Below are 23,564 nucleotides of genomic sequence, written 5' to 3' on the forward strand. Positions count from 1 at the left end.
GTTATACAACAGTATGAATGCACTAAAACCTACTGAATCATACACTTTTAAAAGCTAAACTACAAAATACCTGGAATTGCCAATTGTTTAATCTTTAGACGTCTTGCTATCTTAGCCATCTGGTAGCTGTGAATGGTTTCAGACAGTAGTCAAGGCAGATTCTGCGGAGGTAACAAGATTTTGCCTGAACTCCCACCACTTCTTTTCAGGCTTGCTCTAGAACGGCAGTGGGGTCTGGATTCAGATCCAGATGTGGCTTTAAGCAACTTGATTGCCTATTCTAAGCCCCCATCTCATTATTTGTAAAACAGGGTCAAACAAATTTAACTTACTGTGTCTTATAAAAATTAGACAATAATGTATTCAGAGAGCTTTGCCCGTAGTAGGCATTCAGTCCCTGGTAGCTATTTCCGTTATATTAAGGGACTTGAAGTCTAAAATAATCTGGCTTTAAACAATAGAAAAATTTTCTATTTCATTCAAATTATTGTTGTTTTCTAAATTGATTGCCTACAATTAAGACTATATGAATTCCAGGTGAAAAATGAAAAAAAAAAAGTTATCACCTAATAAATTGGTTGGTGCTACATGGTAACCACCAGAAGGAATGGCTGAGACACTTTCAAGTGTTCAGTCAAATGTAGCCCTGAAATTAATTTATACTTGATTGTTTTCATAAACATCAACTGTCCTACATGATACATTTATGTAGGACAAGTGCCCAGAAAAAACATTAAATGCAAATCGGTGCTTAAGAATTCAAACCAAATTTTGAGATAGCATTTTTTGCTACACATTGCGCCTAGTATTGAGAGGAAAGATGCCCAAAAATGGTGTAAGAGTCAGGGTCTTTGACTTCCAGAATTTAGCGGATCAGTGTTTATGGAGAAGGATACTACTGATGGTGAACCAGATCTATGAGATGGGGAGAATTCATCTTTCTGCAGCATTAGAAAGGGCCCACTATTAATACTCTGGTGGGCTCTATGAAGAGAAAAAGATTTTTATTAAAGTAAAAACATCAGTCTTTACTTCCTCTGATAATGTGCCCACAAAGAAATGATTTACGTTTTAGCAAGAAAGAGTTGGGATTAGAGCACAGTACTGAGGACTTCTGGACCATAGAACTATTTCTAGGTGCAGGAACAAATTATTTTTGGTGATTTCTTACAAAATGAAATTGTAGATATTAATTCTTTGTGTTTGAAGACTGAAAGAGCTAAACAACGAATTGTAATAAAGGAAATAAAACTTCATTTTAAAATAGGATAATAGCCTAGAGGGCTTTGTGAATTCTCCTCCACTCTATGATTTTATTATTTTAATATCACCAAAAAACAGGGCATATCTTTACAATACATCAGATAAAATGTGAATTGGCAGCACTGAGCAAGTTTCAGGCAGGGGGCAAGTCTGCTTATAAGGCATAATGAATAGAAAAAAGTGTTCATAACTCCATTTTGCATTCTCTGTATTTTTTTAGGATACAGACTTCAAATTTTAATTTTCTAATGGCTGAAGTTACTTCCTTTTACAGAAGCCTTTGAAAAATTGCAATGTTTTAATTGGTTCACATTAAAGACTCTTAGAAGCTTGAAGAAAAAAGTCTTTCCAGATGAGCAAGAGGTTGGATAAATGTAATGACATATGGTTTGTTTTTTATAGCTACAATATGCGAAAAATAGAAGCATAACACATGTATTCAATGATATATATGTATTTATACATATAAATATATATTCTGCTTATAAATTATGAGATAAGATTATTTTGTACAAATGTGATTTTGTTTTCTTTCTCTTTCTTGTTCCCTTTATGAATAAAAATAACAACTGAAACTTAGAACAATTTTAAACATCTCATTATACCAGGGATCTAGCAAAAGATAAAATCAATGTATGCAAAGCCGTGATGAGACACAATCCCCTGCTCCGACTTGGCAGCGGGGCTCTCTCCAGGGTCTCCGAGCCTTGGGGCAGGAAGACTGTCCGGTGGTCTCATTACTGAATATTCCCTGACCCAGCAGGCTTCCTCTGAATCCTTCCAGATGGGTGGGTCACGAACTGTTTCTTCAGTGTTCCTCAGTAAGGATACTTCTCCCATCTTCTGGCAAACTCAGAACACCCCCTGCAAGTTCTTCCTTCACGGCCCCTGGATGTCCGAGGCCATCAAGTCACTCATAAACAGGTAAAGACGTTTGATTATGCCATTCCGTGTGCTCAATTTTTACATTGTCAAAAGCTATGGTCAAATGACTATACTTTTTTCTTCAAAGCTAAAAAAAAAAACCCAAAAAATAAAAAAACAAAACAAAACAAAAAAAGTACACCTCAATGTGAACTTTTCTCTCATGTATTATACTTTATTTACTTATTTATTTATGTAGGTTCACACCTGTTTTCAGAGGACCGTTGTTGTGGAAAAGAGTACTAACCTAGGAAGAACATGGTGTATTGAGAGGATTACCTCTGAGAAGCAAAAATGAACCTCAAACTCAAGGCAATTTTAGCCTCACTCCTGAGGCTTATATAACGAGGCAGAGGCGCACTCTCAGGACAGGCCTGGGAGAGGAGAGAGGAGGAGGGAGCTGTAACAGTCACTCCCTTACCTGGGAACGGTGGCTCCCTCGCCCTGCCTTGCCTGCAGTTGTTTCTCTGTTATCCAGGTCCTGTCCTGGCTACCATGTCACCTCTAGGTTTTGTTGCTACCGTATCTCCAAACTACATTTATTTTACCTAGCTCCTACTTAGTAACAAAAGGGTCAAACTCTTTTTTTTTTCCTTACGATTAAATCGGTATAGAACGTTATGTAAGTTTCAAGCGTACAACAGTGTAATTCAATATTTGTACACACTACAGAGTGATCACAAGTCTAGTTACGATCCACTACCTTACAACTGAGCCCCTTCACTCCTCCACCTGCCCCCAATCCCCTCCCCCTCTGAAAATCACCAATATAATCTCTGTATCTGTGTTTGTTTTTATTTTCTTTGTTCATTTGTTTTGTTTTTCAGATTTCACATATAAGTGAAATCATATGGTATTTGCTCTCTCCATCGGACTTGTTTCACTTAACATAATACCCTGAAAGTCCATCCATGTTGTCACATATGACAAGCTTTTCTTCTTTTTTTATAGCTGAGCAGTATTCCTTTGTGTGTGTGTGTGTGTGTGTGTGTGTGTCTGTGTCTGTGTCTGTGTCTGTGTGTCTGTGTGTCTTTATGTCTTTATTCTATTGTGTGTGGAATCCATTCATTTATCAATGGACTCTTAAGTTGTTTCCATACCTTGGCTATTGTAACTAATAATCAGCATAGCGGGGGCGCCTGGGTAGCGCAGTAGTTAGGTGGCTGCCTTCGGCTCAGGGCGTGATCCCGGCGTTCCGGGATCGAGTCCCGCATTGGGCTCCTCCTCTGGGAGCCTGCTTCTTCCTCTCCCACTCCCCCTGCTATGTTCCCTCTGTCGCTGGCTGTCTCTCTGTCACATAAATAAATAAAAAAATCTTAAAAAAAATAATCAGCATGGGGTACATACATGTTTTCAAATTAGTGTTTTCATATTCTTTGGATAAATACTCAGACGTGGAATAGCTGTATCATATGGTAGTTCTATCTTTAATTTCGTGAGGAATCTCCACACTGCTTTCCCTAGTGGCTGCACTAATTTACATTCCCAGCAGCAGTGCACAAGGGTTCCCTTTTCTCCACATCCTCTCCAACACTTGTTGTTTCTTGTCTTTTTGATAATAGCCAGTTTGATAGATGTGAGGTGATATCTCATTGTAGTTTTGATTTGCATTTCCTTGATAATTAGTGATGTTAAACATGTTTGCATGTACCTATTGGCCATCTGTATGTCTTTGGAAAAACGTCTATTCGGATCCTTTGCCCAGTTTTTAAATCGAGCTGTTCTTTCATTGTTGAGGTGTGTGAGTTGTTTGTCTATTTTGAATATTAACCCCCATCAGATATATGATTTACAAATATCTTCTCCCATTTAGTAGTTGTCTTTTTGTTTTGTTGATGGTTTCCTCCAGTGTGCAGAGGCTTTTCAGTTTGATGTAGTCCCATGAAGTCCTATTTGTTCATTTTTGGTTTTGTTGCTCTTGCCTCTGGAGTTGGATCCAAAAAAACATTGCCAAGATATTGGGGCTTACCACTTGTGTTTTCTTCTAGGATTTTCATGGTTTCAGGTCTTATATTCAAGTCTTTAATTCATTTTGAGTTAATTTTTGTATATGGTGTAAGATAGTGGTCCATTTTTATTTTTTGCATGTGGCTGTTCAGTTTTCCAACACCATTTCTTGAAGAGACTGTCTTTTCATTATTTGTATATTTTTGCCTCCTTCGTTATAGATTAATTGACCGTATGTGCGTGATTTTATTTCTGGACTCTATTCTGTTTCATTGATCTATGTGTCTGTTGTTATGCCAATACCATACTGTTTGATTACTATAGTCTTGTAGTATAGTTTGAAATTAGGGAGCATGATATAACCAGCTTTGTTCTTTCTCAAGATTTCTTTGGCTATATCATTTGCAGCGCCGTACAAATTTTTACATTATTTGTTCTAGGTCTGTGAAAAATGCCATAGGAATGCCATAGGAATTTTGATAGGGATTTCATTGAACATGTAGATTGCTTTGGATACTATGAACATTTTAATAATGTTAATTCTATCAGTCCTTGAACATAGACGATCTTTCCATTTATTTGTGCCTTCGCTTTTGTTTTAGTATCATACATCTTCTCTTTTTTTTTCTGATTTTATTTTTTGAGCCCTCTTTTTTCTCCTGGTGAGTCTATTTAAAGGTTTGCTAATTCTTTTTATTTTTTCAAAGACCAGCTCTTAGGTTTGTTGATCTTTTCTATTGTCTTTTTAGTTTCTATTTCATTTATTTCTCCTCTGATCTTTATTATTTCCTTCCTTCTGCTAACTTTGTGCTTTGTTTTTTCTTTTTTTTTTTCTTAGTTCTTTGAGGTGTAGAGCTAGATTGTTTATTTGAGATTTTTCTTGTTTTGTTGAAGTGGTTAATCCACTAACTTTATTAGATATTTGCCTTTGCCAGTGAGATATTTACCTTTATATGTAGTTACTAGTTTGTGCTTTTTCTTTTCAGCTTAAAGAAGTCCCTTTACCATTTCTTGTGAGGTCACTTTAGTGATGATAAACTCTTATTTTGGGGGGATAGATAATATATTAGGTCAGAAAACAAGTCTCAATAAACTTAGTAATATTGAAATTGTCTCAAACATCTTTTCAGACCACAATGGTATAAAACTAAAAATCAGTTACAAAAAGAAAACTAGAAAAATCACAAATATGTGGAGATTAAACAATATGGTACTGAACAACCAATGATTCAACAAAGAAATCAAAGGATAAATTTAAAAATACCTGGAGACAAATAAAAATGGAAATACAACAGTTCAAAATCTGTGGAATACAGCAAAAATAGTTTTAAGAGGGCAGTTTAAATATAAGTCCACTTCAACTTCAACTTTCATATGAAGGTTAAAAGACAGAGAATAGTAAAATTGTAAGTATAATAATTAGTTAAGAAACAAAATAAAAATCTATACATACATACAAAGCAAAAATCTATAGTAGATACACAAATGACAATGAGAAAGGAATCCAAACATAACACTAAAGAAAATCACCAAACCACCGGGAAAGAAAACAAGACAAGAAAAAAGGAACAAAGAGGAACTACAAAACAGCCAGAATACAATCAACAAAATGACAATAAATACATTCCTGTCGATAATTACTTTAAATGTAAATGGACCAAATTTTCCAATGAAAAGGTAGAGTGGCTGAGGGAAAAAAAACAAAGACCCATCTATGTGTTACCTACAAAAGACTCACTTCAGATCTAACAACACACACAGACTGAAAGTGAAGGGATGAAAAAAGATATTTCATGCAAAAGGAAGCAAAAAGAAAGCTGGTGTGGCTAGATTTGTATCAGACAAAATAGGTTTTTAAATAAAGACTATGATAAAAGACAAAGAAGGGCATTGCATAATGATAAAGAGGTCAATCCAACAAGAGGATATAACATTTGTAAATATTTATTAACCCAATATAGGAGGACCTAAATCTATAAAGCAAATATTAACAGACCTAACAGGTGAAATGGACAGCAATGCAATAATAGCAGAGGACTTTAATACCCCACTTATATCAATGGATAGACCATCCAGAGAGAAAAGCAATTAGACCAAATGGACTTAATAGGTATATACAGAACATTCTATCCAAAAGCAGCAGAATATATATTCTTCTTTAGTGTACATGGAACATTTCCTTTTAGCCACTCCCACTGGCCTACAAAATTTTTGCTGAAATATCAGCTGATTGTCTTACAGGGGTTCCCCTGTATATAGCAAGTTGTTTTTTTTTTCTTACTGCTTTTAATATTCTCTCTTTCTCTTTAACTTTTGACAGTTTGATTATAACATGTCTTGGTATGGATCTCTTTGGGTTCATCTTGCTTAGAACTCTCTGTGCTTTCTGGAGCTGGATGTCTGTTTCCTTCCCTAGTTTAGGGAAGTTTCCAGCTATTATTTTTTCAAATAATTTTTCTATCCTTTCTCTCTTCTTCTTCCTCTTCTGGGACCATTATAATGTGGGTATTATTTCACATGATATTGTCCCACAGGGTAAAGGGTCAAATTCGTTAGCTTTCAAAGTAACTGATTAATAGGTGCTAATGCCCCACCCCACACTTATTTTATTGCAGTTTTCATTTAACTTTTTTTTTGAAAATTCCATACTTATATAGTATAAGCAGAATCACATATTAAACCCTGTTTACTAATCAGCTAACTCAACAATTATTAATATTCAGCCACGCTAATATGATTTATACTTCCACCAACAGCTCTTTTTATTTTCATTTTTTTTTTTAAAGATCTCATTTCTTTATTTTAGAGAGACAGCACAAGCAGGAGGGGCAGAGGGAGAGGGAGAGAGAGAATCAGGCAGACTCCACATCGAGTGTGGAGCCCAATGCAGGGTTTGATCCCAGGACTCCAAGATCATGACCTGAACTGAAACCAAGAGTTGGACGTCTAACCTAATGCACCACCCAGGTGCCCCTTCTTTTTAAATTATATAACTTTTTTATTTTAGTTAAAATTTATGTAAGTCAAATTTATATAAATCTGATTTTTTAAACCTTAGTTTGCCTGTTCTTGAACTTCTAAAAACGAGTTGGTACAGTATGCAGTGTTTTTGTGTGTCCAGCTTCTTTCACTCAGCATAGTATCTGTGAAATCCATCCACATTGCTGCCAGTACCAGTTTTTCATTCTTTTTTTGTTATTGTTGTTTAGTAGTATTCCATTATATAAATTCCATGCCACAATTTGTCTATTATTTTATTTTCTGACAGAAGGTTGAGTTGTTTCCAGTTCTAGCCACAGCTAGAAAGCTGCTGTGAATATTTTTGTATGAGTCTTTTTGTAGATAAATGTTTTCATTTCTCTTAGGGTGAAATTACTAGGTCAGAAGGTAGTTGTTCATTTAGCTTTAAAGTTTAACCTCTTCCCAAAGTGGTTGTGCTGTCACTTCTTTTTATATTGCATTTCTTTGTCATTTTGAATAGATAATTAAGTCAAGTGGACAAAAAACCCCAAAGTACAACAAGTATATATTGAGAAGTGTTCTTGGCACCTTGTTTCTGTCTACCTCACTGTTCCATACTGCCTCCCGCAGGTAAGTGCTTCCATTAATTTCTTGTGCATTCTTCCAATTATTTTTAAATGCAGTGATGATTAAATAAACATGTTTTGTCCCATTCCCTCTCCTAACACAAAAGTGGCCTACTAGATATCCATAATGCACCTCCCTATTTTCACCTATCTACATATCTTAGAGTCTTTCTGTATTGGTGAATAAATAGCTTCTTCATTGTTTTTTCTAAACCCAGCTCTATTGATGGCTCCTTGGATTGGCTCCGACTTGTTACTATTCTACACAATGCTGCAGCGAAGATCCTTGTATCTACATCATTACATATATATGTAGTAATAAAATTGGGACAGATGTTCAGAATGGTGCTTTAGCCTTATGAGGCCAAGGGTTATAGGTATTTGTAATTTTGTAATATTAGTAAATTGTGCCCCCAAACATGCTGTAACATTTTGTGCTCCCCTGAGCAATGCAAGAGAGATCCCCTTGTCCATAGTCTTGCTGCCAGAGTGTAGTGATCTTTGCCATTCTCAAACATTTCAATCCAACTATTCTGAAGAGCTGAGGAAAATAAACATGCAAAAATCCTACACTCCATGATTTCATCAGGTGAGGTCCTAAGAAGAACCCACTCCATTATTTGTGGGGCCAAGGGCAAAATAAAAATGCAGAGTCCTTGTTCAAAAGTTATTAAGAATTTCAAGATGATCAGAGTAGAGTATTAAGCCAAGCACAGGGCCCTTCTAAACATGTGGCCTCACGCAACAGCATAGCTTTTAAGCCATAAAAGTTATCCCTGGTCCTAAGCATCATAAAGAAAGAAAGAAATCTTTGAATAAATACCTTATTTTACCTTAAAACTTGATGCATATTTTTGTACTACTCCATATAATAATTACATTTTATATTACTTATATCAAGTCAAATTGATCTTTCAGGAAGCTATATCATAGTATTATGGGGCAATGCTCCCTGGCAGCCACCAGGTACCTCCAATAGTCTGATGGGAGAACTCTAGATGGCATATCCCAGAATTCCCCTGCTTCCAGACAAACTATTTAACACTAGTCATTTAAATATAAGGACCCCCACTTTCTCTTCCTCACATCTGAATGACCAAATAACTGCAGTGATGGGAATTGAAGGCCAAATTGAGGCTGGTGTTGGGACAGTCGTTGGAAGAAGATCCACAAATCCACAATTGCACTGATGTCTGTCTTAATGTCTGATTATACAATGTCCATTCAGGAGCCTGCTCTGCTCTGCTAAGTAAGAGAACAGAGCTCTGTACAACGAGGCTTAGAATGCTTCTGCGTTTTCGGAATGTTCTTATTAGTGGTGTTGGGGACTGCCAAGAATCAGTGTTGGTGGGCTGGACATGAAGCTAGAGGAAATTTCCTCAAAGAACTTGGGACAGTTCCTTCTGATAAAATAGAAAGCAAGTGCAGTGGAGGGAAACAAGTTTTGTAGTAAGATATGGTGGAGAGCAAAGCCAGATGCTGTGTTAAGGGCTTTATATACATCCCCACAGAGCCCCCTTCTTAGGACTGCTCCATAAACAGATAACATCTGAAAAGACAGACACAGAGGGGTGAAGAGACATCTATCAAATAGGCAAAGAGAAAAAATAGAACTGAATGTCAAACGATTAATACAAATATAGCCAGTATACTCATGAGGATTGAGGTAAGAGGGAAGAACAATTTGATAGTAAACTAATCCACACTTTGAAGCCATTACTGTATCCCGAAGTGTTCATCCATACTGTCCAGAGGAGGCCACCTTTCTCTGCTCTTTCGCCCCCTCTGCTGGCAGTGCTAAGGCATGGTCCTCAGGTGAAAACAGCAGCAAGCACTGGGGAGAAGATGAAGAAAACGAGGTAGGTATTTTCTGCAGCCATACTTCTCAGATTTTAATATGCACATGAATTCCTTGGGAATCTTGGTAAAATACAGATTCTTATTAAGTCTGGGCTTGGGCCTAAGAGTCTGCATTCCTAGCAAGCTCCCAGGTCGTGCTGGTTTTTGGACCACACTTTGAACGGCGTGGCTTTACACCATCGTAACCACCAGCACAAACCCTCTTCCTGAGGTCTCCCAATTTCATATAGAACTGATCTCTATGGCCTTTAACTGGCTCTACATTCAACACTGGGTCCAATTCACAATTGAAGAGTTTAAGTTCTCCGGTTGCTTCCATGATTTACTTCCGTACAAGTCATCAGCTTTCTCATGCGGTTGATGGTAGTCAAATACTAGAATCTAGCCAGGAGATATCGCAATGATTTTGTCATATGGAGTCACAGTTTTATCTTACAAGAGTCATTTAACCAACCCTCTCATTTTGCAGGTGAGAAAGCTGGGGCACAAGGAGAGTGTGTGACTTGACCATAGTCACACAGTGTGTTGATAGCAGCCAGACCAAAAATCTAATTACACTGACAACTGTTCTTATGCTGCCTGTCCAGGTCATTTCGCATTCTTCTCTTTCTCTAAAATGACCAGACTCATATCTGCGAAGTCCTATAGACCATTAAAGTCCTAAGTGGTGGATCACGAAACCCAGGAAACGTGACAGTATGCATCTCATGTCAAGAGTTTCCCCCACATTCTTTCTTTCGTGAATTGGTGTCCAGGTCTCTTATCAACAGAGTTAGTCTTCATATATCCATGAGAAGAAAAAAGAAATACTAGTCCCCGTCCTACTATCATCACCTATCTTGGATGTTTAATCCTTATTTTGCTTTATCTTTTCTGCCTGAATCCAATTTACTACAACAGGACACATTAGGTCTTAATTGATACATTTTTTTTAATTCTCCTCCAAAATAATACAAATTAATTCCATAGGGTGGGGATGAGAAGATTCTTATTAAGTATGTGTTGAGTGAATGATTTATTATTTGGATAGGTAATAGAATGAACTGATTATTGCATTCAGATAAGTGCATCATAACTAAACAGCAAAAGGAAGGACTTCTAAGACCCCCAAATGAGGCCCTGCTCAAAGTGGGGTTAGCCATAAACTATGCAATTTCAAGGGTTTTTTTTTTTTTCCTTCGGTATCAGAATTCACTTTAGAGTACTTAAGTGATTTTCATGCCTGAATGAGAGTGAAGGGTGAATTTCCAAACTGCCCTTTCCATTCCCAACAACAAGAAAAAAAAGCAGGAGAGTAAATACAGTTTCCTGGTCTCAGAGGTCCCACCCAACGTAAGCATAGAATGCAGATGAGCAAAGTGAGTGGGCGAGTGAAATCGTTTGTAACAAAAACTCATTATTTACAGATGAGAAATTTATATTGTCAGCGTAATATCTGTGAGTCTGAACGACGCGGAGAGTATATAAATGCAATGCGTTCTGCTGCAGAAGTACAGAGCTTAGGACACAGCACAGCCAAAGGTCCGCAAAGAGGGCTCGCTCTCTCCCCACCTGCTCTGCTCCAGTCACGGTGTCAGAAGGTAAGATTAAGAGGGAGTGATTGCAAGACTGTCAATCCTGTTTGGGGTACAGTTAGGTATTTTTAGGGGGGCAAAGTATTATGAATTAAGAGCTGTTATTTCATCTTATACCTTATTGCTAATAATTCAAGGGGCAGAATGGAGATGAAAAAGTGATATAAGATATATTTACATATATTTATTTTAACGTCATGAAGCTGAAAAGTGACTTGGATAAATAATCCAATGCAAAGATATAAAATAGAAAGAAAAATAAAGATTCGAATCAATGCACTTGTTATAAGATTTAACTGTTAGGAGAACTGCTTTTTTAAAATAAGTGGTAACATTTTGAAAAATAAATATTTTCCTTGGGTTTGATAAATGTGTATACTACTTTGAACAGAAGGCGCCTTTTAAATTCAGCAGAAATGTGTCCATTAGAGAAGCTATAACAGCAATTGCTCCTTACCAATGAAAACTTACGGCTTTCTAAAAGAGCAGAACCAACATCATCTTTCAAATATTCAAATTTCTGATAAGTCTATCAACAAAATCAAAGCCATGAAATCAGCTCTTCATAAATGAGACATAGCATATCTGGTGCGAGAAAAATAGACTCAAGGATTGGGAAGCCTTTGGATGGAACTGCGTAAAACCACGGATTAATAATCCCTTACTATGTATTAAAAACCAATAATAATAAATAATATATCTAAAATGTTCACATTCTGAAATGAAATTTTAGTAAATATCTTTAGGAAAAAAACAGATGTTCTAAAGTACCTATTTAAGTTCTTAAGGACAAAGAACAATTTTGCAAAGATCCTCAAAAGCTGAAAATGATTAAGTGTGTGTTTTTGCCCCACATATGAAGGACCTATAAGAAGAAATGAGCCAACCCATTTGAAGAGTACTTATTTGGCCTACAACACCAATATATTTGGGGATATAGTATAATGACACCTTGCCGAGGTCTAAGGTGTATCTTCGTAAAAGACTTCCTGTACAAAGAATACTATTGTTATGATATTTTCCCTTAAATTTGAGTAGAAATGTGTGGTTCTTAAAAAACTGCAGGTTCTTTCCTTAGACTACCAAAAGGGGGGTGATTAAAATTCTTCTCTTATTGAGTAGGAACCTGACCCAAAATAACATAAATATTTGCTTTCTCAGTAGTCGTATTCAAACACTTAATATTACTCTTAAAATTTTCACAACTCTGTAGGCTTCCACTAAATGAATGAATGAAATTTTTAAAAATCAGTTCTTTTCAGTAGAACTCATTTTATTGCCTATAGAGGACATACTAGAACATACTAGAAAATACTGTCAAATCTTTTGGAACTTTGCAAAAAAGGAATTATTTAGGACTAAACTGACTTTTTAACAGTAAGTTAACCCTAAAAAGAAATGCTTGCTGTAATTTTTTTAAAATTCCCCAAAGACTGAATTTACAGTTGAGAATTATAATCAGAAGACACTACCTGCATATGTGACAAAGTTTCCCAAGTTTGCCGACTAGGTAAGCTGAAGCGGAGCGAAATGCCTAATTAGTAACTTAATACTGATGAATGAAGAAGGGTGCATGTGTGATTCCTACTGTGTTGCTTTGTCTAATTGACCACTTACTCCACAAAGACAATATTTCAAAGAAAGAAAAAAAAAATACCACTGCAGGAACTACGGTCTCCGTGTTTTAGTGCCAAAGACAGATAGTAAATATGGCGAGGATGTTAAAGAAAAGATTGATAGTTTAAAATGATAATATTTGTAAAATCCTTATTTCAAACCAAATGCCATGTGCTAAAAATACTCATTCAAATTATTTATGGGTAAGCATAATCAAACTTGGATTGAAATCCCCACTTCTCAAAGTAAACACGGTCGGTCTTTGAAAGTAGCAGAGAGAAGTTCATGACAAACACCGGACTCAAAGTTTCCACGCAGTGACTAGAGGAGTTTGCCCCGTGGGCACCTGCCGCCGCCCCCATTCATACTGATCCCCACCCCATCCACGCCGCATCATCATGGCCTTGGCATCCAATGGCTTCACGGGGCATCTGCTTGAGCTGCGGAGACAAGCAACCAGGTGTATCGTACAACCAGGCCTAGGGTGTCAGTAGCAGTGAATGACATGTCCTGGACTAAGTCCAATTATAAAACAACCTGGGGACTTCAAGACTTCAGAAGCAAGCATTAATTTTCTTTATGACACTGATCTCTTAGTTTCTTAGTTGTGATTGTTCAAGTTGCCAGAAGCATTAGTTCTTGTTGCAAATTGCTTGTCTTTAAAATGATTTTTCCCTTTAATTTAGAACAGGTCAAAGCACCCTAAAATACCTCAAATCTGTTGGTCGCTTTATAATTACAAAGTCTAGACCAAGTTACACTATTTAAAATATAAATGAATAATACATCTGAACCGACAGCTGGTATGCCAAGTTGTAGCCTGAGGCTGCTTTAAGATGGTTGAAATGCAGTATAATGTAAATGCTTGGAAGTGGAGGACTATTAATTGAAAGCCAGACTGATAGTGAAGGGGGTGGCATTATGGATAAGGTGCCATTCAGGCTAACCATATGTAGCGTATCATCCACAGTAGATATTTTAAATGTTTATCATGGACATTTTTAATTTCAAGTCTGGAAATGAGTCTTCTAATCATTAACACAAGTGTCCTGCACTAATGAAAAAGCTTAGTTGGTGGTACATATCTTCTTTTTTTAATTGGGTGGAACATATCTTTTGTATCCTTTTTATTACCAAACAAAATCTGGGGAAAAATATAATCCACTATTTGAAATTAAGCTGGAAATACTGTCGGAGTAAAATTGATGACTAGTTTATTCTTTCTATTTGTAATATTTACTTAGTCAAAAACGAACTAATTTAATCTGACAGGTTTAAATATGGTTGCTGGTCTCCTCCTACCCTCTAACCCCTGCCCCTGACTGTTCCCACAGGCAGCAAAAATGAAAAGCATTTACTTTGTGGCTGGATTGTTTGTAATGTTGGTACAAGGCAGCTGGCAACGTTCCCTTCAAGACACAGAGGAGAAATCCAGGTATTAAATCCCTAGACTTGAACTAACATACCATTATGGTTAGAATAGAGCCTGTAAAAACTATGATCAGGGAGTAGGTCTCAGTAAAATACTTAGTTCGTTTTCCAAATGGTCAAGGTATCACTGTGATAAAGGCTTTTCTGCGGCATAGATCAGAGTATGTGCTATCTCATAACCAAAGGGGAGGGCAATGTTGCAAATTCGTTACACGGGAAATTATCTCTTTGAAATCTTCAGCTGATCCCATCTATCCATTCATTCCACACTGTAGAGTAGATTATTTTAATTGTTCATACCAACCTTGTGTCTCTTTTACTCCTTTTAAAAAATAGCGGTTAGTTGCTAATTGGGAAAGTCATATGCGTTCATGATAGAAAATATTTTAAAAACATGCAAAATTTTTTCCAGTACTCAAGCTTCACTATTCAGAGAAAACTATTCATAATTCTAAAATTTGGTGTATTACTTTCCTGTATTTTATGTTCACTGTATATAAATATATCCCAGATACTGTTTTTTCTCTTTTATTATTTGTTTTTTTCTTATATCATTAAAAATATCTATTAAATGTATGACCTTTAATGACTGCATACTATTTCATCTCATAAATGTATAGTATTTATTTAGCTATTCCTCCTTTATTGAACACTTAATAATTCTTCCAATTTTCCCACAAAGAATGTTGCAAATAACATTTTCCCCTATGTTTCTTACTATTTTCTGAGGATAGATTTCTAGTAGTAGAATTACTATGTCAAAGGGTTTGAATGAGTCTAAATTTTTTATATTATCTTGCCAACTTGCTTTCCAGAAAAGTCACACACATAACACACTCCCATCAGCAGTATAGAAATACTTCTCTCACACTATCCTTCCCTGTGTTTAATCCCTGCTAATTTGACAGGTAAAAATAGTATCTCATTTCTATTTCTGAGTATTAATCACATTGACTATTTCCCCATATTTACCATGCCAACCAACTGTTGATTATTGGCATGCATATTATCCACTATACAGTTTCAGATTACCAAGTCCACTTTTTCTTGTCTTTTTTTGAGTGTTTAATTGTCTTTCTTCCACCATTAGCTGCCATATAACCAGGTAAGTGAGCTAGCTTTTTATATTAATATATGCAAAAACACAATTAGGAACAAAAGTCTGCTGCTGCCCGACAAACAGGCGGGAATTTTTTATTCTTTTAAAATAGTGAAGCCATTGATCTCTTCCATCATTATGAGCATAATCATGAGTAGATGCATTAAAGGGAAAAAAAGACTCCTTTAATCCCATTTCAGAAAAAAGAAGCCAGTTGAGAAATCTACTACTAGAATTCAGAATCAGAGTGTATTCAATTCCAATTAAACTGTGGAATTCCCATGGCAAGCTAAAGGTGTCTCTGAACTACCCACTGAAATACTCAAGGCACCTGCCTTCCAGCTTCAGAAGTGCAGCGTTTTATGGAGACGATGCTGTTCAAGTGACTCTACTCTTGGGGAGAGATTTACTTGCACCAATTACTGTTCTTCACAGATCATTCCCAGCTCCTCAGACAGACCCGCTCAATGATCCGGATCAGATGAACGAAGACAAGCGCCATTCTCAGGGCACATTCACCAGTGACTACAGCAAGTATCTGGACTCCAGGCGTGCCCAGGATTTTGTGCAGTGGTTGATGAGCACCAAGAGGAACAAGTAAGGGTCTGAACCTGGTCCAAAAGTTGCACACAAATGTGTTACAGAAATAGGTCTACAATTTCTCCTGGCTTTTTTTTATCGTGTTCCTCAAATCGTGCCCATAAACTCTTCCAATTTTGATCATTTTCAAGGTTGATGATGCTGTCCTTTGTATTATTCCTCGGAATGTCCCCTCCCCCTCCACACCTCCAATCCCCTTACCTATCCTCCAATGGGACATGGACTTTAAATGATATTCCCAACTGTGTCTTGGTCCATTTCCCTTTAAAATCAGAAGTCGACTTCTGTGGAGCCACAAGGTTAGGCATGTAATTTCTGACCAAAGGATAGAGCAAATTCAACATTCCCTTGTAGGGTTCAAACTCATGACTGTGATCACATTCAAAGTATCCTCTAGCGAAGTTAATCATGGTAAGGGATGGAAACAGATGCAGTCTTTTTCTTGTAGAATACAATCCAAGATACACATTTAAAATTACAGCCTAGCTGCACAGCATAGAGAGAGAAGAAGGCAAATAAGAACACAAGCCTATCATAAGGCATACATTTTAATGCTGGATTTTCTTTGACAGTGTTGGGTTTTTTGCTACATCTAGGCTACTGGAGGAAATCATCCGCAAGGGTTTCACAGAGATGGTGGAATTTCACAATTTCTTTGGAGGGTGGCCCACAAGGGGAAGGGAGTTATGCATACAAAGTAGCTGAAGGAATCTAAAAATCAGGAAAAGGGCATAGATTTGTCTGGATAGAATAGAGAAGGGAGAGAGGAAGTGAGAGCAAGAGAGTGAACAGAGCCAGCAGGAGAAACAGGAGCAACAGAGTAGTTGACCTAAAGTTCTTAAAGTGGAAGTTACAGCTGCAGGAAAGATGGCGGTCACGGCCAGAGCAGACACTGGGAGAAGTCCCTGCCAAAGACTACAGATGAGACCATTGGCAAAATGTGGGAAATCACAAATTTGAGAAAATGAAAACAACTGTCCTCATTTCTAGAAGGGGAATGCCACAACGTGTTTAACTAACGGGAAACAATTTTTTTCTCAGGCGGTTTCTGTTGTGTGTTTAAGATCAACCTTCTGGGGCAATATATGTAGGGGAAACTGAGGGAAGCTAGTCACCCCCCTACACAAGAGCTCTGCACACCCTTGAGGGGGAAATGGAGTCTTCTTCTTAGCTTTCCTCATGGCTGGTCCATCACACATTTCTTTAATCCATTATCATGTGGTCCCTTTGATGATATTTTGAGATAATCCTTTACTTTCCCTTGAATCGCTTCATTAACTCTGACCCCCATATGGACTAATAAACAGCTGCCTTGCTTGAGAGTAGCACAGCACAGGGCAGAGCCCACATATATTGAGACTGAGGTAAACGCAGCTTTAATAATCAATGGCACAGACAAGCAGGGGAGGCGAAAATGGGATGCCGGGTAGAGTGGAGGGGCCTTAGCCTGCCTCAATTGTTATTAGCCCTATCCCATCAACCCTGGATCCAGGTAATAAATGTAGCTTCAGAATAATCCCCTGGCCACCGTCATCTCCCAAATCTCCCTAAGCCCCTTGTACATAGGATCCCGAACCCAAAGCTGCACTGCTTAAAGGTGAGAACCATATTGCTAAAGAGACAGATCTTCAACTTAACTTTCACATTTCTTTCAGGAATAACATTGCCAAACGTCATGATGAATTTGAGAGACATGCTGAAGGGACCTTTACCAGTGATGTAAGTTCTTATTTGGAAGGCCAAGCTGCCAAGGAATTCATTGCTTGGCTGGTGAAAGGCCGGGGAAGGCGAGAGTAAGTCTGTACATTCTTATTTAACATTTTTTTTTTGCATGATGCTGAAAACTTAGACTACAGTTATCTATATATGGATCTGGATTACAGAAGCAATTAGTATAGTCTCACAAAGTGAGGAAATAACTCGAATCGGTGGGAGACAGTCTATAAAAGTCTAGTCTGTTTTATTTTTGATAGAAAATATTAATAATATTTATAATTAATAATCATCTTCTAGTATAGTTGTGTTATAATTAAGGTATTTAGGGGGCGCCTGGGTGGCACAGCGGTTAAGCGTCTGCCTTCGGCTCAGGGCGTGATCCCGGCGTTCTGGGATCGAGCCCCACATCAGGCTCCTCCGCTGTGAGCCTGCTTCTTCCTCTCCCACTCCCCCTGCTTGTGTTCCCTCTCCCGCTGGCTGTCTCTATCTCAGTCAAATAAATAAACAAAATCTTTTAAAAAAAATAATTAAGGTATTCATTTGTCAACCCACGACACTCTTGATAACAAAGAGAATGCTTTTGATAACTGTACCAGGACAACAAGCTTAAACTAGAACTGTCTCTGGAAAACTAGAGATAAGGAAAAAGAAGACATAGGGCTGAAAACTGAAAGTCTGACTGTAAATATTTACACGTGGGATCACATATACGTGTGTGTCAGGTTTCAGGTAAAAACGTGATGAAGACGAAAAGGAACAAAACTTAAGATGTGTAATGAATTGCCACTCAAAGTACAGAGAGGTGGAAACACCCATAGATTTAACAATATGCCCATTTTTTAATAGGGCTGTCATATAGACAACCACTAAATTGTCAAAGTTGAAAATGAAGCTAAAGCCTTTTGGGACTTTCTTGGAACTTACCACAACCAAACAGATTCCTGAACCATCTCATTTTCTCCTGATCATTTTGATTGACATTTGAAATATGAGAGGCAGGAAATTCATGTTCAACTCTGTTTTTTTTTAGTGAGATTTAAAACAAGCTCACTGAGACTTAAAGAGATCTTAAGACAAAAGGAAACTAGTATTGTCGCTGACTTTTAAAACATGAATGACCAAACCGATAAAACTAATGGTAAAATAGTCGCTTACACTTGAGGATATGTTATGGTGTTTTAACGTCATAATGCCAAAATTCTGCTATACTAAACCATTCAAAAAGAAACTGTTGTATAGACTAGTTTTAATCCTTTCATACTGCATGTCGCAAGGCTGTTCAAATAATCACTAGTTTTATGAGACATAGTACACTTTTCTGAATTATAGACAAATTAAGTCTCAGTAATAACATCTGTGCTGCCAATACACTAAAATCTTTGAAGTAGCCTGGAATATTGAAAAGGGCATGACGCTACATAGTTTTGGTCTCAGATCCCAGCTCTGCTCTTTCCTACCTAAATCATTCCCTTTCCCACATGGAAGTTTCTGTGATGCTTTTTCCTGGTAGGCCCGTGGAAATAGAAACTGTTTTCTCAGTTGTCCCCATGAGACTTACCAGGGATATGCAATCAGTAAGGACTTACCTAAAACATTAACCAAGCACTTATTTAACTTATTTTATTAACTTATTTAACTTATTTAATTTCTTCTCAGCTTCCCAGAGGAAGTCGCCATTGTCGAAGAATTACGCCGCAGACACGCCGACGGCTCTTTCTCTGATGAGATGAACACAGTTCTCGATGATCTTGCCACCCGGGACTTTATAAACTGGCTGCTTCAGACCAAAATTACTGAGAGGTGACTGTATTCTAGTTAATTCTGAAACCATCAAAACTTCCATAAATATTATCACACAGGCTACAGGTTGTTCCCGACGTCGGGGAGAGGGTCTTTTTTTAGTCTCTTGGTATATAATCAAAATTAGGAATCATTTAAGAAAACATTATTATATTCATTTTTGACCATTACAGTCCTCTCCATTCACCCATTTATTCCAAAAACATTTCCTGAGTGTCAACAAGGGACAAGGCATTAAGAACACAGATAGTAATAAAACATGGAGATGCGAAGTCATTCGCATATTAACGTCACATTAAAAATTGCTATCTATATATGTTGACACTTTAGCACAAAGTAAAATACCAGCATACACGGTATTAGAGACTGAATGTAATAAGCATCGTAGTAAAAATCTAAACACCAAAACTTAAGCATTTATTTTGATAAGTTATAAGCGTTTTTTATGATTATTCATAAACTTTATATTTCTTGATAGGGGAACTTTAGGATAAGTCATCTCTGAATGCAAATGTTTGAAGAGTTCAAAAGAGTAAGGGATTTATAAAATGAAAAGATTGACAAACAAGTTTTATCAAAGTAAATCACTGAAATATTTCCTGGATAAATTAATTACATCATCTCAGTCTTATAGCTATGCTAAATCACTGCCGTTTTTTTTTAATTCCTAGGAAGTAAGTATGTCACTCTTCAAGATCACCTTCACATCACCTGCCGGCCACGTGGGATATTTGAAACTTTAAGTTCTGTAAATTTAAGAGGTGTATTCTGAAACCATATTGCTTTGCACGCCAATAAATAAATTTTCTTTTAATGTTGTGTAGCCAAAGATGGTAAATGGAATAAACCATTGTCAAAATATTGCTAAAATACCAACTTTAAAATATGAAAATGCAGAATTCTCTCATTTTCTTATTTTGGATGAAATACCCTAACCTGCTTACATTAGCAATGAAATTATTTTTCTGTGGTTTAATTTGTACATATAAATTATTTCAATCACAATATATCTGCATTGTAATGGTAGGATAAGGGCAGACTAGTAGCCACAGTGTTACAACAGGAAAGAGACATTCCTCTTGAAACGTTTGTCATAAAAGTGCTCTGCTTTCAATATATCAAAGGTAGATAAATAAAATTTTCAAGCTTCTTTACCATTGTCTGTTTTCTGTCTTCTTCGTGACCCCACTGCTTCCAAACACCCTTTCTTCCTAAGCTCATAGCCCATGAGCCAAATCTAGTGCCGGGACATGGCTTCATGATTTGAATGGCGGCACGGGGCTTTAACATTTTGGGCGCACACTGAAAAGTCGATGTATTTTATATAAACATATTGATTTCTGGCTTATTTTAAAAAAAAATAAAAAAATCGTCAGGCAATATCAGACCTACAAGACAAATCTCTGCTGGAGCTAAGCACCAGCTGCACCCTTCCGAGGGGGCACAGGCTCTTAGTCAATTTTGTTTATCTTAAAAAAGAAAACAAAACAGCATTTAGTTTTGTTGGTCTTTCAATTGTTTCTCTGCTCTCTACTTTATTTATTTCCACTCTGATCTTTGTTATTTCATTCCTATTGCCAACTTTGGGCTTACTTTTTCTTGTTTTTCTAGATCTTGAGATGTAAAGTTGGTTGTTTATTTGAGATCTTTTGATTTTCTCAATATATGCATTTATCACTTTCTCCTTCCCTCTAAGAACTGCTTTTGCAGCCTCCCATGCATTTTGATGTGTTGTTTCCCTTTTCATTTGTTTCATGATTTTTTAAAAATTTCCTTTTTGATTTCTTCTTTGGTCTATTGATTGTTCAGGAATGTGTGGTTTAGTTTCCACATGCTTGTAAATTTTTCAGCTCTCCTCTTGTTACTGATTTCTAGTTTCATGCTACTGATTTCTAGTTTCATGCCACTATCTGCTTAAATTTGCTGAGATTTGTTTTGTGGCCTATTATATGACCTATTCTGGAAAATGTTCCATATGCACTTGAGAAGAATGTGTATTCTGCTGCTGTTGGACAGAGTGTTCTAGAACTGTCTTAGGTCAATTTAGTCTAATGTACGGTTCAAGTTCACCATTTTGTAGTTGACTACATGTCTGGAAAATCTGTCCATTGTTAAATCTACTCTAGTTTTTTGCTTTTTGGTTGCCATAAGGCTCATATGAAAACATCTCAAAGATAAAACAGTCCATTTTAACTTAATAACAACCTAACTTCAATTGCATACAAAAGCTCTACCCTTTTACTCCTCCCCTTTTATATCTTTGATGTCACAATTTACCTTTTTTATATTTTTGTGTTTGTTAACAAATGGTGGTAGCTACTTTTCTGTAGATTCTTCCTGTTGCATTTTTCATTTCATTCACTAATTCTTCAGCTCTAGAATTTCTGTTTTGTCCTTTTTTACGATTTCTGTCTCTTTGCTAAATTTCTCATTTTGTTATTTATTGCTTTCCTGATTTCGTTGAATTGTCTTTTCATGTTTTCTTATAACTGGTTGAGTTACCTTAAAATAGCAGTTTAGAATTATTTAACAGCTAGACTGCAGAATTCTGTGTCTTTGAGTTCTCAACAATTGGACGATTATTATCTTTTGGTGTCCTTGATTCTTCATGCTTTTAAAGTTCTGCATTGCCGCTTTCACATTCAAGGTAGTAGATAGACTCTCAAATTTTCACTAGTTGCCTTCAGGTGGGATATAGGGATATATTGTTTGTTGGTCCTATTAAATGAGGGGCTCCTCTGACCTTCTATGGGTACACTCTCTCCACACTTCTTACTTCCTCTTGTGGAAGAATTCTTAAGCTTTTGTGTCTTCTCTGGTTCTTATGATTCACCAGGCTGGCTACTGAAAACCTATCTTTTGTTTTCCAAAAGGTGGCACTACAGCTCCAGTTTGTGGTTTCTCCCTTGCTCACAGACCCTGGTCTGATTTTCTGAGTGCACTCCATTTACCAGAGCTGGCTCTCTCACACACTGCACTAAGGAGCACATGCCAGGGACCAGGCGTAGAGTTGAGGGAGGTGTGGGTTTAGCACTTGGAGCATTGAGAGTGCCTGCGAGCCTGATGGGGGTTGTCTACCATGCTTTCTTGTATGCAAACTGTTGTCTTTACCACTCCAGAACCCATGTACCTATGGATGACTTAAAAGGCTCCATTTGGAACTGAAATTTGGTTTAGAAACTGTATTCTCACTATATCAGAGTCAAAAGCTTGAGAACGTCTCTGTATGTTCCAGTTAAGCGGCAGCCTTCAGAAGTATGGAATATTCTCATACAAAGGAGGAGAAGTAGTCAGCTAAGAAAATTACCATGTGGTTGAGATGAATGGAGAAGGGGAGGATAAGACAGAAAATGTGAGTCAAGCCCAAAGGAATGCCCAAAGTCAAAAGCAGAGAAAATTAATCTTCCCTTAAGTTCAAAAGGCAAACTAAGGGATGACAATGGGAAATAAAGCTACGGAAGAAGACATGTAAGTGTAGAAACGAAGTTGAATTTATTAGTTATGTATATGTTTAACTGTGTGTAATACAAATCCAGTCACAGAGAATTAGCTACATGGGTGTTTATAATTTTCACAAAACAAGAAGTTCAGAGGCAGGGAGTCCAAAAGTAAACATGTCAGTTATAGCACACGGTCTTCATCCTTCCACTTTGCCATCATCAACAATGGCTTTCCTCCCATGGTCACCTTAAGATTGAAAGTTGACTGGTCCATCTCCCAGTTTCCTGTTCATTTTCCAGGGAAGATGAAGATGATGAAGAAAAAATGAGTAGGAAGAAAAAGAGGAAGAGGAGGAAGAAAACAAGAATAAGACACATAGGAAATGAGAATTAACAATCAAGAATAGAATGCACAATTTTGAAAAAGTGAAACATTCTCAGAAATCCCCAGCTTTTCAGTCATGTCTTGCAGGCCAGATATGTGTCCCATGATCACATCCTGGCTAGAAAGGAGGCTGGGAAATGTTCTCTTTCAGCAGCATGCCAAATCAGGATTACATTTACTAAGAAAGGGAAAAAGAGAATATTATGTAGGGAATTGAAATCAAAAGGCATATTACACAGTCAGGTTTAGATGCCCGAGGCTTATGTTAGTGAGTGCCACCTTTGTAGTTTGAGGTTTTGTCCGCCTAACATAAGTCCACGC

General features: G+C 37.0%; 1 protein-coding gene across 1 annotated transcript; it reads left to right on the forward strand.

Moving 5' to 3' along the window:
• Positions 1–14,115: 14,115 nt before the first annotated feature.
• Positions 14,116–19,422, forward strand: GCG (glucagon). The gene is made up of 4 exons (XM_008687029.2): positions 14,116–14,207; positions 15,738–15,899; positions 17,558–17,695; positions 19,275–19,422. The coding sequence occupies exons 1-4, from the start codon at positions 14,116–14,118 to the stop codon at positions 19,420–19,422; spliced, it is 540 nt and encodes a 179-aa protein (XP_008685251.1).
• Positions 19,423–23,564: the final 4,142 nt, after the last annotated feature.

This window comes from Ursus maritimus, unplaced genomic scaffold, assembly GCF_017311325.1.
Source record: "Ursus maritimus isolate PB19 unplaced genomic scaffold, ASM1731132v1 scaffold_1, whole genome shotgun sequence".
Classification (NCBI taxonomy): domain Eukaryota; kingdom Metazoa; phylum Chordata; class Mammalia; order Carnivora; family Ursidae; genus Ursus; species Ursus maritimus.

Excerpts from the sequence above, each read along its gene's own strand:
- GCG (XM_008687029.2), top strand. The coding sequence starts at position 14,116 with ATGAAAAGCATTTACTTTGTGGCTGGATTGTTTGTAATGTTGGTACAA. Across the intron at positions 15,900-17,557 it reads ATGAGCACCAAGAGGAACAA|GAATAACATTGCCAAACGTC; the intron begins GTAAGGGTCTGA and ends CATTTCTTTCAG. Across the intron at positions 17,696-19,274 it reads AAAGGCCGGGGAAGGCGAGA|CTTCCCAGAGGAAGTCGCCA; the intron begins GTAAGTCTGTAC and ends ATTTCTTCTCAG.